At 38.1% G+C, this 17,034-nt stretch overlaps 1 protein-coding gene across 4 annotated transcripts in view; it reads left to right on the forward strand.

Moving 5' to 3' along the window:
- The window catches only part of PGM5 (phosphoglucomutase 5), a 203,367-nt gene that overhangs the window by 29,459 nt on the left and 156,874 nt on the right, over positions 1 to 17,034 (forward strand). For all 4 annotated transcript variants that reach the window (XR_014822672.1, XM_003121933.7, XM_084987596.1 and 1 more), the window contains exons 4-6: positions 2,690 to 2,815; positions 10,236 to 10,426; positions 11,273 to 11,427. Coding sequence is in view for 3 of the 4 variants with exons in the window: in XM_003121933.7 (XP_003121981.4) it covers positions 2,690 to 2,815; positions 10,236 to 10,426; positions 11,273 to 11,427 (472 nt within the window). In the remaining variant the exon portion in view is untranslated. The remainder of the gene's footprint in view (positions 1 to 2,689; positions 2,816 to 10,235; positions 10,427 to 11,272; positions 11,428 to 17,034) is intronic.

Genomic DNA, 17,034 nt, shown 5'->3' on the forward strand with positions numbered 1-17,034 from the left:
CACACACACACAAGACCACTTGATAACTTGATAACTAAGATAAAGGGATATTTTATATTAAATAAATAATTTAAGGATACTTTATTATGTATAAATAGGACTTAAGAATAAGATGAATAATAAAAATCAGGTATTACTGTCAGGAAGAAATTATATTTATTTATTCATATATTTTTGGTATTTTCACAATTGTATTAGCTGTGCAAGAGATCCAGATCTTTGGTGAACTCAGATTCAGGCCCCTGGCTTCAGCCACCTTGCTAGCTTGCTGTTTTCTATAATGCTACAGATACCATGAGGTGAATAGGGATATTTTCTGGTTCCCAAGAATAATTTGGAGATAATTGTTTGGGATAATTTTTATGCCATGTTCTTCTGGTTTTAAATGTTGAGCAAATCTTGAGTTAATTTGAAGCAAGTCAATCTATGGTATTTCACTGAAGAACATGAACTATGCGATATGAACTTTCAGTTTTCATAGAATTCTACTTATTTGTTTTTTACATTTCTGTTTGGTACTATTTGTTATCTGCTATAAATACCAAATGTATTTAGGTAAGCAGTTCAGGAATTAAAGAACTAGAATTAAATTGTCCAAAATATTATCCTATATGGTACAGTGAATAAGACTTCAAACATATTCAGACCATATCTTTAATTTTGTAGATTAATTTTTTATTGTGGTAAAATGTATGTAACATAAAGTTTACCATTTTTTTTTTTGGTCTTTTGTCTTTTGTCTTTTTAGGGCCGTACTCCTGGCATATGGAGGTTCCCAGGCTAGGGGTCCAATTGGAGCTATAGCTGCCGGCCTACACCACAGCCACACAGGATACAAGCCACATCTATGACCTAGCCACAGCTCATGGCAACGCTGGATCCTTAACCCACTGAGCAAGGCCAAGGATTGAACCCGCAACCTCGTGGTTCCTGGTCAGACCACTGTGCCATGACGGGAACTGCAAAAGTTTACCATGTTAATGATTTTTAAATGTACAGTTCATACAGATAACTTTTTCTTGGCTATGCCCACAGCATGTGGAAATTCCTGGGCCAGTGGCCAAACCTGTGCCACAGCAGAGACCCAAAGCTGCTACAGTGACAACAACACTGGATCCTTAACCCACTGCCCTACAAAGGAACTCCTAGATCATTTTTAATTAATTTGTTTTGTAGATTAATATCCTCCTCAGGAGCATGATAATGTGAGAAAAAAGAATGTATACATGTATGTGTAACTGGGTCACCCTGCTCTACAGTAGAAAAAAAATGATGTATTGGGGAAATAAAAAAACAAAGATAATTAAAAACTATCTGTGTTCCTTAAAAAAGTAATATTTGTGGAGTTCCCGTGGTGGCGCAGTGGTTAACGAATCCGACTAGGAACCATGAGGTCGCGGGTTCGGTCCCTGCCCTTGCTCAGTGGGTTAATGATCCGGCGTTGCCATGAGCTGTGGTGTAGGTTGCAGACGCGGCTTGGATCCCGCGTTGCTGTGGCTCTGGCGTAGGCTGGTGGCTACAGCTCCGATTGGACCCCTAGCCTGGGAACCTCCATATGCCGCGGGAGCGGCCCAAGAAATAGCAACAACAACAACAACAACAACAAAAAAAGACAACAGACAAAAAAAAAAAAAAGTAATATTTGTATAGATACACATACTACCTTGATTTAAGTGCAAGTAAAAATATTTTCAGATGTGGATGAAGGGATAGTTTCATGTTACATATTAAAACCTCATCCATTAAGTGTTGCACTTGGTTTTACTAAAAATTATTAAGATGGATTTAGTGCAGGTTTACCTATCTCAGGATTCCAAAGTAGTATGCATTCGAAAAATGTGAAAAACAGCACACATAAGTTTCAAAATGTTAAGTACAAATTTAAAAAGAAAGGCTTAAGGACAAATTTTAGTACATAAAATGAAACATTTATCACTTCTAGGAAAAGCATTTCCTGGGTATTAATTATTTACTGATTGCCAAGTTTGAAAATTTGATATATTTTGGGTTTTATGAAACTGTGAAATAAACAGAAAAAACTTGTTTTGGATGCCTGCTCATTGGGTAGTGCAGAACTTTGGAGAATGTTTGTGTTTAATGAGGATTTCTAAGTATCTGGCACTCACCCTGACACTGATACTAGGCTGGGAATGCAAGAGACTCATGTAAGCTCTGAAATACATCCTTCATCACCAATTCAGAACCTGGACATGGTCAACACCATGGCCTTTGGCAAGTAGGGGTCACTGCTGAGGTTACTTGATTTGTTTCAGGCCGGCTGAGTCATTCTTTGGCCAATCCCCATAGAAGAAGCATAGGAGTGGGTGTGCCAACATGCCTCTTGGCATTGGTGTGTTTGCAGTTTGGGGAAGGGAGATGGTAAAAAGAAGGTGGGAATAGAGACAATAGGCCCAGTTTTATTTTAACCACTTCATTCTTGTAGTTGATTTTTTACTTGCAAAGAAGAATTTGTAACTTCTTGAGGTTTCTTTTTTTTACACCTAGATCACTTGCAAAGTTTATATCATCTTTAATTTGTGCTTTAATTTGTGATTTTGTCAGCAAATGGACATTTTGCTTTCCACATAAATGTGTACTATATGATGGAATCATAATTCTATATTTTTTATGCTACCAAGTATCCTTCATGGGTAGTCATGGGTGTCTGCTTTTGCTTTCCTGCCCTTAGTGGAGATAGTGGACCCAGTGGATATCTATCTCAACCTCCTTCGGACCATCTTTGATTTTAACGCCATCAAGAGTTTGCTGACTGGGCCTGGACAACTGAAGATCCGAGTTGATGCCATGCATGGAGGTAAGTGTATGGTCTTTCACCAAATGGTGGGCAAGAGATGGTTAAGAAGACCTCGATGTGTGTTGGGTTTCTGGGATTACAGGGAAGGTTGGATTTGTAGATATACACATACATGTTCAGATATTTGAGATGCTCTGGAAAACTTCAGGGTTCTAATTTCTTTTGATGCGAATGAAAACAAAGTTTCAACAAATGATTTTGAGGCTATGCCTGTTTGGGTGTGGAGGGAAGATAACAAAACTGTAGTTATTAAAAAAATTCTTGGGGAATTTTTTTAAATTTTATTTTTATTAGGGTATAGTTGATTTACAGTGTTGTATGAATTTCTGCTGTACAGCAAAGTGACCCAGTCATACACACATATATATACATTCTTTTGCTCATCTTCTATCATGTTCTGTCCCAAGAGACTATATATAGTTCCCCATGCTGTATAGTAGGACCTCATTGCTTATTCATTCTAAATGAAACAGTTTGTATCTACCAACTCCAAACTCCCTGTCCATCCCACTCCATCCCTCCGTCCCACTTGGAACCACCAGTGTGTCCTCTATGTCCATGAGTCTGTTTCTGTTTTATAGATAGGTTCATTTGTGCCATATTTTAGATCCACATATATATGATATCATATGGTATTTGTCCTTCTCTTTCTCTCTTATTTCACTTAGTATGAGAATCTTAGTTGTATCCATATTGTTGCAAATGGCATTATTTTGTTCTTTTTCATGGCTGAGTAGTGTTCCATTGTATGTATGTACCACATCTTAATCCATTCATCTATTGATGGGCATTTAGGAATTTTATTGATCACAGTACAGGTACATAATTTAAAAAGTCAAGTAGATCAAAGTATATTAGGAAAAATCCATTCCCAACACTTTTCCCAATTTTCTACTTTTCAGAGGCAACATTAAAAAAAAAAAACACCTCTTTTAGTGGGTTTTTAAAAAAGTATTTATCTCCATGTTACTAAATGCTATGAATATATGACTCCTTGTTGATTTTTCAGTTTGGGGAATCACTGACTTCATACTATGGAAGATGAGGTTGTCACTTTTTTCACCCTCTCCACTCACTAAATCCTGAAAGCACACTTCCTTAAACTAGTTATATCATCATTTTATAAGATCAGTATCCAGTGTCTACACTATCATAACAGTGCAGAGCCATGCAAAATACTATTACATTTTCCTGACAGCACAACTTTTTTCTTCTTTGGAATTACTAATTGTCTTGTTTCCTCATTGTTTAGTTTTTTTTTTCTTTATTTTTTCCCCACTGTACAGCAAGGTGATCAAGTTATCCTACATGTATACATTACAATTACATTTTTTCCCCACCCTTTGTTATGTTGCAACATGAGTATCTAGACAAAGTTCTCAATGCTATTCAGCAGGATCTCCTTGTAAATCTATTCTAAGTTGTGTCTGATAAGCCCAAGCTCCTGTTCCCTCCCATTCCCTCCCTCTCCCATCAGGCATCCACAAGTCTTTTCTCCAAGTCCATGATTTTCTTTTCTGAGGGGATGTTCATTTGTGCTGGATATTAGATTCCAGTTATAAGTGATATCATATGGTATTTGTCTTTGTCTGTCTGGCTCATTTCACTCAGGATGAGATTCTCTAGTTCCATCCATGTTGCTGCAAATGGCATGATGTCATTCTTTTTTATGGCTGAGTAGTATTCCATTGTGTATATATACACCACCTCTTCCGAATCCAATCATCTGTCGATGGACATTTGGATTGTTTCCATGTCCTGGCTATTGTGAATAGTGCTGCAATGAACATGCGGGTGCATGTGTCTCTTTTAAGTAGAGCTTTGTCCGGATAGATGCCCAAGAGTGGGATTGCAGGGTCATATGGAAGTTCTATGTATAGATTTCTAAGGTATCTCCAAACTGTTCTCCATAGTGGCTGTACCAGTTTACATTCCCACCAGCAGTGCAGGAGGGTTCCCTTTTCTCCACAGCCCCTCCAGCACTTGTTATTTGTGGATTTATGAATGATGGCCATTCTGACTGGTGTGAGGTGGTATCTCATGGTAGTTTTGATTTGCATTTCTCTTATAATCAGCGATGTTGAGCATTTTTTCATGTGTTTGCTGGCCATCTGTATATCTTCTTTGGAGAAATGTCTATTCAGGTCTTTTGCCCATTTTTCCATTGATTGATTGGCTTTTTTGCTGTTGGGTTGTATAAGTTGTTTATATATTCTAGAGATTAAGCCCTTGTCAGTTGCATCATTTGAAACTATTTTCTCCCATTCTGTAAGTTGTCTTTTTGTTTTCTTTTGGGTTTCCTTTGCTGTGCAAAAGCTTTTCAGTTTGATGAGGTCCCATGGGTTTATTTTTGCTCTAATTTCTATTGCTTTGGGAGACTGACCTGAGAAAATATTCATGATGTTGATGTCAGAGAGTGTTTTGCCTATGTTTTCTTCTAGGAGTTTGATGGTGTCCTGTCGTACATTTAAGTCTTTCAGCCATTTGGAGTTTATTTTTGTGCATGGTGTGAGGGTGTGTTCTAGTTTCATTGCTTTGCATGCAGCTGTCCAGGTTTCCCAGCAATGCTTGCCGAATAGACTTTCCTTTTCCCATTTTATGTTCTTGCCTCCCTTGTCAAAGATTAATTGACCATAGGTGTCAGGGTTTATTTCCGGATTCTCTATTCTGTTCCATTGGTTTGTCTGTCTGTTTTGATACCAGTACCACACTGTTTTGATGACTGTGGCTTTGTAGTATTTCTTGAAGTCTGGGAGAGTTATGCCTCCTGCTTGGTTTTTGTTTCTCAGGATTGCTTTGGCGATTCTGGGTCTTTTGTGGTTTGATATAAATGTTTGGATTGTTTGTTCTAGTTCTGTGAAAAATGTCATGGGTAATTTGATAGGGATTGCACTGAATCTGTAGATTGCTTTGGGTAGGATGGCCATTTTCACAATATTGATTTTTCCAATCCAGGAACATGGAATATCTTTCCATTTCTTTACATCTTTGATTTCTTTGATTAAAGTTTTATAGTTCTCGGCATATAGGTCCTTTACCTCTTTGGTCAGGTGTATTCCGAGGTATTTGATTTTGTGAGGTGCAATTTTAAAAGGTATCGTATTTTTGTATTCCTTTTCTAATGTTTCATTGCTGGTATACAGAAATGCAACTGACTTCTGAATGTTAATCTTATATCCTGCCACTTTGCTGAATTTATTAATCAGTTCAAGTAGTTTTGGGGTTGAGTCCTTAGGGTTTTCTATGTATAGTATCATGTCATCTGCATACAGTGACAGTTTTATCTCTTCTCTTCCTATATGGATGCCTTTTATATCTTTTGTTTGTCTAATTGCTGTGGCCAGGACTTCCAAAACGATGTTGAAGAGCAGTGGTGAGAGTGGGCATCCCTGTCTTGTTCCAGATTTGAGTGAGAAGGCTTTCAGTTTTTCCCCATTGAGTATTATATTTGCTGTGGGTTTATCATAAATGGCTTTGATTATGTTCAGGAATGTTCCCTCTATACCCACTTTGGCGAGGGTCTTGATCATGAATGGATGTTGGACTTTGTCAAATGCTTTTCCTGCGTCTATTGAGATGATCATATGATTTTTGACTTTTTTTTTTTTGTTGTTAATGTGGTGTATGATGTTGATTGATTTGCGTATGTTGAACCATCCTTGTAAACCTGGGATGAACCCAGCCTGGTCATGGTGTATAATTTTTTTGGTATGTTGTTGGATTCGGTTGGCTAAGATTTTGTTGAGAATTTTTGCATCTATATTCGTCAATGATATTGGGTGATAATTTTCTTTTTTGGTGGTATCTCTGTCTGGTTTTGGAATGAGGGTGATGGTGGCATCATAGAATGTCTTTGGGAGTGTTCCTTCTTCTTCAACCTTTTGAAAGTCATTGTTTAGTTTTATTTATTTATTTATTTATTATTTTTTTTTTTTTTGTCTTTTGTCTTTGTTGTTGTTGTTGTTGTTGTTGTTGCTATTTCTTGGGCCGCTCCCGCGGCATATGGAGGTTCCCAGGCTAGGGGTCCAATCGGAGCTGTAGCCACCAGCCTACGCCAGAGCCACAGCAACGCGGGATCCGAGCCACGTCTGCGACCTACACCACAGCTCACGGCAACGCCGGATCGTTAACCCACTGAGCAAGGGCAGGGACCGAACCCGCAACCTCATGGTTCCTAGTCGGATTCGTTAACCACTGCGCCACGACGGGAACTCCCATTGTTTAGTTTTAAAGTCTATTTACCATTATTAACCCTCATACTCTCCCAGTGTCAAAATCTTCTCTCACTTGTTTTCCTGGAGACCTGGGATCTCCTCTGCTCTGTACTGATTGCTTTCTGAGCTGCTATTGTCCTGGAATCTCCACTGATTGTCATCTGGTAATTCCCTTTATCCTTTTCTTATCTTGACTCTCATATTTCTGGATCCTCAGTCTTCCCCCTTTTTTTCCCTTTGAATTACTCCTACATTTTGGAGGGGCATGTTCCTCAGGAACTTTGTGAGAGAAAGCTTATATGTTTTGAGTCACTAGGTAGCTGAAAATGCTTCCTTTCTATGATAACTCTTAATTGCTATTTATCTGTGTATAGAAGTCTAGGTTGGTATTATTTTCCTTCAGAAGTTTGAGGGCATTGCTCCATTGTCTTATGGCTATTCATACTGAACCTGAGAAATTTGATGCTGTTCCAATTTTTAATCCATGATACGAAACCTTTCTTTTTTGGAGGCTTTTAGGGCCTTTGAACAATCTTCAGTATTCCTTCCTTCCACAAAGTTGAGTCTTGGCGTGGGGCTGATTTCTTCTATTGTGCACCTGGAGGGTCCTTTTAATCTGGAAACTTGTATCCTTTAATTATGGGAAATTTTCTTGAATTACTTCTTGGATGATTTCTTTTATTATTTTTCTCTTTCCTTTCTTTCTAGAGTGGCTATTGTTTAGATATTGGCCCTCTTGGACTGATCCTTTAATCATCCTATTCTTTCCTCCCACCACCCATTTTCCTTCTCTTTGTTTTGGGCTACTTTCTGGGAGGTTTCCTCAATTTTATCTCCAAGTCCTTCCATTAAGTTTTTCAGTTCTACTATCACATTTTTAATTTCCCAAAATTTATTTTTTGTTTTACACATAGTCTGTTTTTAAAAATAGCTTCCTATTCATGTCCATATCTGTTAAAAATAAGTCAGGTTCACTGAGGGATAATTTATATGCTATAAAATTGATACCTTGTCAGTACAGTTTGACAAGGTTTGACAAACATATATAGTGATGTAGCCACTCTGACAATCAAGATATGGAGTATTTCCCTGACCTTAATAAGTCTTTTTTGTGACCCTTTGTGGTCATAACCCACCTCCTTCCCCTGGTCCCTGGCAATCACTCATCTGCCTTTTGTCCCCATAGTTTTTTCCTTTTCTAGAAAGCTATATAAATCAAAGCACACAATATGTAGCTTTTTCTTCAGGCTTCTTTCATTTAGCATAACATTTTAGAGATGTATTCATGGTATTGTATGTATTAATAGTTATTTCTTATTACTACTGAGTAGTATTCCATCTGTTTATCTATTCACAAGGGTTATTTCTAGATTTGGGCTACTACAAAACAAAGCTGCTGTAAACATTTGGGAACAAGTCTTTGCAGGGACACAGAACTTCCTCTGTTGTGGATAAATATGTAGGAGTGGGATTTCTGTGTCATATAATGTGTTTGTCTAACTTAATAAACTGCCAAACTGTTTTCCAAAGTGGCTCTATCATTTCACTACCAGCAGAATATGAAGGCTCCAGTTTCTCTGTGAACTCATCAACACTTGGTGTTGTCAGTCTTTTCAATTTTAGCCATTCTGCCATATCTTGTTGATCTCTCTTAGGATATGACTGATATATACATAAAAATATTTCTTCTCCCTGTGTAGTTTCTGTTTCCTCTAGGCTGCTCTTCACTCTGTTTGTTTTGGTCTCCTGTTAAATGCATTCCTCAAAAGTTTGGTGGTCCTTGGCTGTCTAGCACATTTGAGAGTGAGGGGCTAAAAATTTTGTTGGCATCTCTGAGCTTACATGTGGAACTTATCTTCCAAAAGCTTTACTTTAGTTCTTTCGGCTGGGCTATTTTTTCTTTCCTATTAGGTTATTATATTCCCCAGAAAGAAAGATCTTTCTGTTTCTTGCCTTGGCATTATCTGGACTGGAGGGAAGATAGCTTTTCTTTCTAAATAGCTTGAGTAGTGTTTCTGGATTTGAGCGTCATTGCCTACCTTGTACTATGTGTTCATTTCTGAATCAGTTGTTCTGATTGAGGGGTGGGGAATATGAATCAGCAGACCTAGGTTACCTCCCCAGCCTTGGGGGAGATGGGATTTAGCCACACCCAGATCACATGACCTGAGATAGGAAAAGGACTCATTCTCCAGAGGAAAGCCAAAAAGCTGCTACCAGAAGAAGGGGAAAAGGGTGCTGGGCAGGCAAAATCACAAGATGTTCACTATTTGATGTTTGTGTTAGTGGGGGAAAAAAAGGAAAGCAGTACTTCCATCGATTTCAGCCAACAGGATTACATAGTGCTCCCCAAACATGCTGTATGTTTCTACCTCAGGCTCCATTCCCTTGCTCACAATATTCTCTCCATTTGGATTGCATCTTCACTCTTGCCAAATTTCTATTCTTCCAAGTCCTCCCAGAAATGCTGCCTCCTTCTTGAAACCTTACCTATGGCCATTTCCTCTGTCAAGCTATTGGATCTCATTAGTTCATGAATATACATTGCAGTCACTCACCTCTTGATTTGACTCATCCCACTACTAGATTGAGAGCCCAGCAATGGAGGAATGGGGTGCTTTTTGTCCCTAGATGTGCTCCACTCCTCACGTGGGTGTTCCATGTTCGGCACTCCGTGAATGTCTGTTGAATTGGAAAACACAACTGCTTAGCATTTTTATTTTGTAAAATGGGCTTAGTTTTACATGCTTCAGTGGTTTACAGTGCTTAATTATACACTTGGCAGAGTTAAAACAATTGTAGAGACAGAATACATCACTAGAGCCTTTAAGTGCTTTTGCATATATTTAGCTAAAGCTTTTAATACATAGAAAGTAACAGACAATGAATCATTATTAGGTAGTGAATTTCTTTCTGGCAACATTTTAGAAAAGTTTCAGAGAAAAATTTCCTGTAATTGGATTGTTGAATACAACTTCTCCGAGTCTAATAGTTACTGCCACATAGTAGATGGTTAGTGAGTAGTAGTTGAAGTAAATATTACTCTTCTCACTGCCTTGAAAAAACATGTAAACATGTAGAATGTATCTTCCCCCGACCCCGTGCTCTTAAGTAGCCTCTCTTGTAGCAAAACAAAAAACACCCTTGGGGGTTCTGAAAAGGTCTCACATTGCTGTGCACCTTTTTTTTTTTTTTTTTTTTTTCAGTTATGGGACCCTATGTGAGAAAAGTCCTGTGTGATGAGCTGGGAGCCCCAGCCAATTCTGCAATCAACTGTGTTCCCCTGGAAGATTTTGGGGGCCAGCATCCTGACCCCAACCTGACATATGCAACAACCCTTCTGGAAGCTATGAAAGGAGGGGAATATGGATTTGGAGCTGCCTTTGATGCTGATGGGGTAAGTAGGAAAGTTTTCTACCTGCTGATTCTTTTACTAGGTAATGAGCCAAGTGCTGGAAACCAGAGAATTAATGAATACCTCTGGGCATAGGAACCCAACTGGCTCTGCATCTGCCCTTCTGTTTAATGCCTAAGTATTGCAATTAAATAGCCATTACTTTTCTTTTCCCTAGTAAACATGATGTTATAAAGAGGTTATTTCTTTTTTAAAAAAATTAGGCAATCTTTCCTTATGGCTGGTTTTGTTGAGATCACTATGTAAGGAATCACCTATTTTAACAATAATCTCCATTAAGTTTGGAGGAAAGTATGAATTAAGAATATAGAGACTTGGAGTTCCTGCTGTGGCTCAGCAGAAATGAATCTGACTAGCATCCATGAAGATGCAGGTTCGATCCCTGGGCTCGCTCAGTGGGTTAAGGATCCGGCATTGCCACAAGCTGTGGTGTAGATTGCAGACACAGCTTGGATCCCACGTTGCTGTGGCTGTGGTGTAGGCCAACGGCTATAGCTCTGATTCAGCCCCTGTCCTGGGAACCTCCAACTGCCATGGTTGCAGCCCTAAAAAGATAAAAAGCAAAGAAACAAACAAACAAAAAAGAATATAGAGGCTACTGAAGCCTGAGAAAGTCATCTCTACTTTGACCAGTGGGACATATTCCTCATTGTATCAGGTTCCTGGGCCCTACAATATTCAGGGATTTTGGTTTCCCATGCCCTCTTCGGCCTCATTCAAGTTGTGTAAATGTGTGGGTGGCAGTAAAGTGGCTTGTGATGATGATGGCACTGGGCTGCTAGTGGCAGATGCCTTGGTCTGAACATTTTCACACATTCCTTCCCACAGGACCGTTACATGATCCTAGGCCAAAACGGCTTCTTTGTGAGCCCTTCCGACTCCCTGGCCATCATTGCCGCCAACCTCTCTTGCATTCCGTATTTCCGTCAGATGGGCGTCCGAGGGTTTGGGAGGAGCATGCCCACCAGCACAGCCCTGGACAGGTAAGCACGGTGGTCACCATGATCAGCTTCATGGTAGGCCTCTGATGCCCGTGTCTCCTGTGCTGGCAGCTGTCACTCCTTCTCCCCTACTCCACTGGGAACTTGTTGAAAGCCTGGGAACTTACAGATACGGCAGCATGTACTGGTAGGAGGGTGAAGGATCAGGTGTTCTGAACTTGATTCTTGGTTCTACTACTTCTTTACTCTTTGGAACTTGAAAGACTTACTTGGTTTCTACACCTCTTTTCTTATCTTTTGAATGAAGATGATCATAGTATCATTCTTACGGGGATTGTTATGAGGTAGGAATGAGGTGATTCTTATGAAACGTTTAACAGAATATGTCTGGTTCATAGTAAATACTTCGTAGGAAAACTTACTAAGCACATGAGCTAGAAAGAACATAAGTCTTAAGGTGGATCATATTATGTTAAAATGCTAACGTGTATCATCATTACTTCTGTAAAAACAAATGACACATTATAGGTTTGTTGTGAGAATGAAAGAAGAGACGCATGGAAAATGCCCAGTAGGAGATTCACTTAGTAGATAAGACATTCTGAGGTTTCTTTCTGCTTGTCCTACACATCCATCTTTTACCTTGTCTTATAAACATGAATTTCAGAGTCTAAGATTTTCAAGCCACACATATTATTGTGGAGGCAGTATTTGTTATGGTGGAAAGTTATGTACAATGTGGTATATGGAATGACTGGCCAACAGGGATCTGCTTATAGCACAGGGAACTTTACCCAATATTCTGTGATAACATATATGGGAAAATGATCTGAAAAAGAGTGAATGTGTGTACATATATAACTGAATCACTTTGTAATACAGCAGAAATTATCACAACATTGTACATCAACTATACTTCAATAAATTAAAAAAAGAGAGATTGAGGTAAATTTGAAAAAAAAAAAAGAAAACAAAAAAGGAAACTGTAAATATCATCTCTCTCTTCCTAAGTTACTTATATTAATCCATAAATATATTTTTCCTTTGGATCTCTTTCTATACATGTAAAATATATACTGTTGTAAATCATATATAATCTACATAATATGATATATAATATGTATAATATATATTTGCTTTTTTAGAAAACCAAAAAGAGATCTGAAAGTACATACTGCTTTGTAACTTGCTTTTCTTTTTCACCAGCAATCTCTACCTTCATATTAATATATTTATGTCATCTAAAACCAAGATTATATTCAAATTGCCTCCAAGTGTCCTCAGAATGCTTTTAATGGATGTTTTGCCCAAAGCAGCATCCTATTCAACACCTTTCAGGGCATCTGGTTGTTAGGTCCATCCTTTAAGGCTTTTATAATCTCACAGAATCCTTTTATCTTTACTTAATGACATTGATTTTTGAAGAGACCTGACCAGGTGTCCTGCAGAATCCCACCTTCTGGATTTGTATAGTTGTTTCTTCATCATGTTACTAGTCATTCGGTCATTCCTGAAGTAAATTTTATATGTACTGTAATCATAATCTTAAGGGTACAGTTTAATGAGTTTTGAAAAATGTATACGTCTGTAAAAGAACCCCCCAGAATAAGCCATAGAACATTCCTATAACCCCCAAAAGTTCCCCTGTCCTCCTTCTAATGCCCCTTAGGCAAACCATTGTCATAGTTTCTTCTGCCATATTTCGGTTTTACCTGTTCTTGAACTGCACGTAAATAGAATCATGTACCAGGTACTCGTTTGTTACTGTTTTTTTTTTTTTCACTTAATGTGTATTTTTGATTCATCCACATCCACTGCGTGCATTACTAGTTCATTCTCCTTTGTTGCTGTGTGGTATACCAGGGTATGAATATTCATAATTTATTTTCCCAGTCTCCTATTTATGAACATTCAGGTTGTTTCCATTTGTTAGCTGCTATGAATCACGCCATTATAAGCATGTTTTTTTTTTAGACACATTTACTTTTCTCTAGGGTTATTGTCTAATAGAATGCTGATTGTAGGGTAGATGTATGTTTAATTTTACAACTCCCAACTTATTCTCCATCTCACACTCTTATTTTGCAATGTTTGAGAGTCCTAGTTGCTTCATATTCTCATTAACATGTGGTGTCATCAGTCTTTTATTTTAACCATTCTGATGAGAACAAAATATTATTTCATTTTGGTTTAGATTTGCTTCATCCTAATAACTAGTGATGTTGGGCTCGTTTTCATGTGCTTATTGTCCCTTTGTGAACTTTTTTTGTTTAAGGACATATTCAAATTGTATTTTCTCAATTAAAAAATGCTTGTCTTACTGATTTATAGAAGTTCTTTATAGTCTCTAGATAATAAATCTCTTGTGAAACATATCACAGATATTTCTCCCTCCTGTCACTGTCGTTTTCAGAAGAGCATAACTTTAAAATTTTGATTTCTTACATAATTAATATAGACTTTTTTTTTGTTCTCCATAGGAAATCTTTGTTTACCCAAACATCAAAAGGATGTTTTCCCTATGTTCTCTTATAGAATCATTATAGTTTTTATTTATTACATTTAACACTATGATGATTGTGAATTAATTTTTGTGTGGGGTATAAGGCAGGCGTCAAGGTTCACTTTTCCCCCACAACCGTTTGTAATTGAAAAGGATTTATTTTCCCTTTGTGGGTTTGTTAAAAATAAGTTGAGCATGTATATGTGGGTCTGTTTCAAGAGTCTACCTTCTCTTCCACTGATCCATTTGTCTGTCCTTTTGCCAATATTACACTATCTCCATTATTGAAGTTTTAAAGTAAATATTTAAATCAGGTGACACCCTCAACTCTTTTGTCCACATTGAAAAAAATGTGTATCTTAGATCTTTTGTCTTTCTAAAAACATTTTCTTTTCTTTTTTTATCACATCTGTAGTTGCATAATGATCATAACAATCTGATCCCACAGCCCAAGCACATCCCCCTACCCCCCAAACTGTCTCCTCCGGAGACCATAAGTTTTTCAATGTCTGTGAGTCAGCATCTGTTCTGCAAAGAAGTTCAGTCTGTCCTTTTTTCAGATTCCACACATCAGTGAAAGCATTTGATGTTGGTGTCTCATTGTATGGCTGGCTTCACTTAGCATGATAGTTTCTAGGTCCATCCATGTTGCTAAAAATGCTGGTATTTCATTCATTTTAATGGCTAATTCCATTGTGTATATGTACCACATCTTCTTGATCCACTCCTCCGTCGATGGACATTTAGGTTGTTTCCATGTCTTGGCTATTGTAAACAGTGCTGCAATGAAGATCAGAGTACATGTGTCTTTGCGAGTCATGGTTTTCTCTGGAGAGATGCCCAGGAGTGGGATTGCTGGGTCAAATGGTAGTTCTATGTTTAGTTTTCTGAGGCATCTACATACTGCTTTCTACAGTGGTTGCACCAATTTACATTCCCACCAACAGTGTACTAGGGTTCCTTTTTCTCCACACCCTCTCCAGCACTTATTGTTTGTAGACTTTTGGATGATGGCCATTGTGGCTGGTGTAAGGTGGTATGGCATCGTGGTTTTGATTTGCATCTCTCTAAGGATGAGTGATGCTGAACATCTTTTCATGTGTTTCTCAGCCATCTGTGTGTCTTCTTTGGAGAAGTGTCTGTTTAGATCTTCTGCCCATTTTCTGATGGGGTTGATTGTTTCTTTGGTATGGAGCTGCAGAAGGTGTTTATAAATTTTGGAGATGAATCCCTTGCCAGTTGAATCACTTGCAAAGATTTTCTCCCATTCTGTGGGTTGTCTTTTTGTTTTGTTTCGGGTTTCCTTTGCTGTGCAGAAACCTTTCAGTTTGATTAGGTCCCATTTGTTTATTTTTGTTTTTATTGTCAATCCTCTGATAGGTGGATCTGAGAAGATGTGGCTGTCGTTTATGTCAGAGAGTGTTTGGCCTATGTTTTCCTCTAGGAGTTTGATAGTGTCTGGTCTTCTATCTAGGCCTTTAATCCATTTGGAGTTTATTTTTGCGTATGGTGTTAGGAAGTGTTCTCATTTCATCCTTTTCCATGTGGCTGTCCAGTTTTCCCAGCACCACTTATTGAACAAGCTGTCCTTTCTCCATTGTATATCCTTGCCTCTTTTGTCATAGAGTAGTTGGCTGTAGGTGTGTGGGTTTAATTCTGGGCTTTCTATCCTGTTTGACTGATCTATATTTCTGTCTTTGTGCCAGTACCACATGGTTTTGATGATTGTTGCTTTATAGTATATTCTGAAGTCTGGGCGCCCGATTCCTCCAGCTCCAGTTTTCTTCTTCAGGATGTCTTTGGCTATTCTGGGTCTTTTGTGCTTCCAAACAAACTTTAACATATTTTGTTCAAGTTCTGTGAAAAATGTCCTTGGTACTTTGATGGGGATTGCCTTGAATCTGTAGATTGCCTTGGGTAGTATAGTCATTTTGATAAGATTGACTTTTCCAATCCATGAGCATGGTATATCTTTCCATCTATTTGTGTCGTCTTTGATTTGGTTCATCAGTGGCTTGTAGTTTTCAGAGTACAGGTCTTTTGTCTCTTTAGGTAGGTTTACTCCTAGGTATTTTATTCTTTTGGATGTGATGGTAAACAGGATTGCTGCCCTAATTTCCTTTTCTACTCTTTCATTGTTAGTGTATAGAAATGTTGTCAATTTCTGTGTGTTGATTTTGTATCCTGCGACTTTGTCAAATTCGTGGATGAGCTCTAACAGTTTTCTGGTAAAGTTTTTAGGATTCTCTAGGTATAGTATCATGTCATCTGCAAATAGTGATAGTTTTACTTCTTCCTTTCCAATTTGGATTCCTTTTATTTCTTTTACTTCTCTGATTGCTGTGGCTAGGACCTCCGGAACTATGTTGAAGAGCAGTGGTGAGAGTGGACATCCTTGTCTTGTTCCTGATCTCAGCAGGAATTCTTTCAGCTTTTCACCATTGAGAATGATGTTTGCTGTGGGTTTGCCGTATATGGCCTTTATCATGTTGAGGTAGGTTCCCATCATGCCCACTTTCTGAAGGGTTTTTATCAGAAATGGGTGTTGGATTTTGTCAAAGGCTTTTCCGCGTCTATGGTTTTTATTCAGTTTGTTAATGTGGTGTATCACACTGATGGATTTGTGGATATTGAAGAATCCTTGCATCCCTGGGATAAATCCCACTTGATCATGATGTACAATCCTTTTAATGTATTGTTGGATGTGGTTTGCTCATATTTTGTTGAGGATTTTTGCATCGATGTTCATCTGTGACATTGGGCTGTAGTTTTCTTTTTTTGTGGGATCTTTGTCTGGTTTTGGTACCAGGGTGATGGTGGCCTCATAGAATATGTTTGGGAGTATCCCTTCCTCTGCAGTTTTTTGAAATAGTTTCAGAAGGAGAGGTGTTAGCTCTTCTCTAAATGTTTGATAGAATTTGCCTGTGAAGCCCTCTGGTCCTGGACTTTTGTTTCTTGGAAGTTTTTTAATCACAGTTTCAATTTCAGTATTCTTGTGACGGGTCCATTCATCTTTTCTATTTCATCTTGGTTTAGTCTTGGAAGATTGTACTTTTCTAAGAATTTGTCCATTTCTTCTAGGTTTTCCATTTTATTGGCATATAGTTGCATATAGTAGTCTCTTATGATCCTTTGCATTTCTGTGA

This window comes from Sus scrofa, chromosome 1, assembly GCF_054392235.1.
Source record: "Sus scrofa isolate SSC_HxYL_T2T_F1_AM1 chromosome 1, Sscrofa_HxYL_maternal_Yorkshire_Landrace_v2.0, whole genome shotgun sequence".
Lineage (NCBI taxonomy): Eukaryota > Metazoa > Chordata > Mammalia > Artiodactyla > Suidae > Sus > Sus scrofa.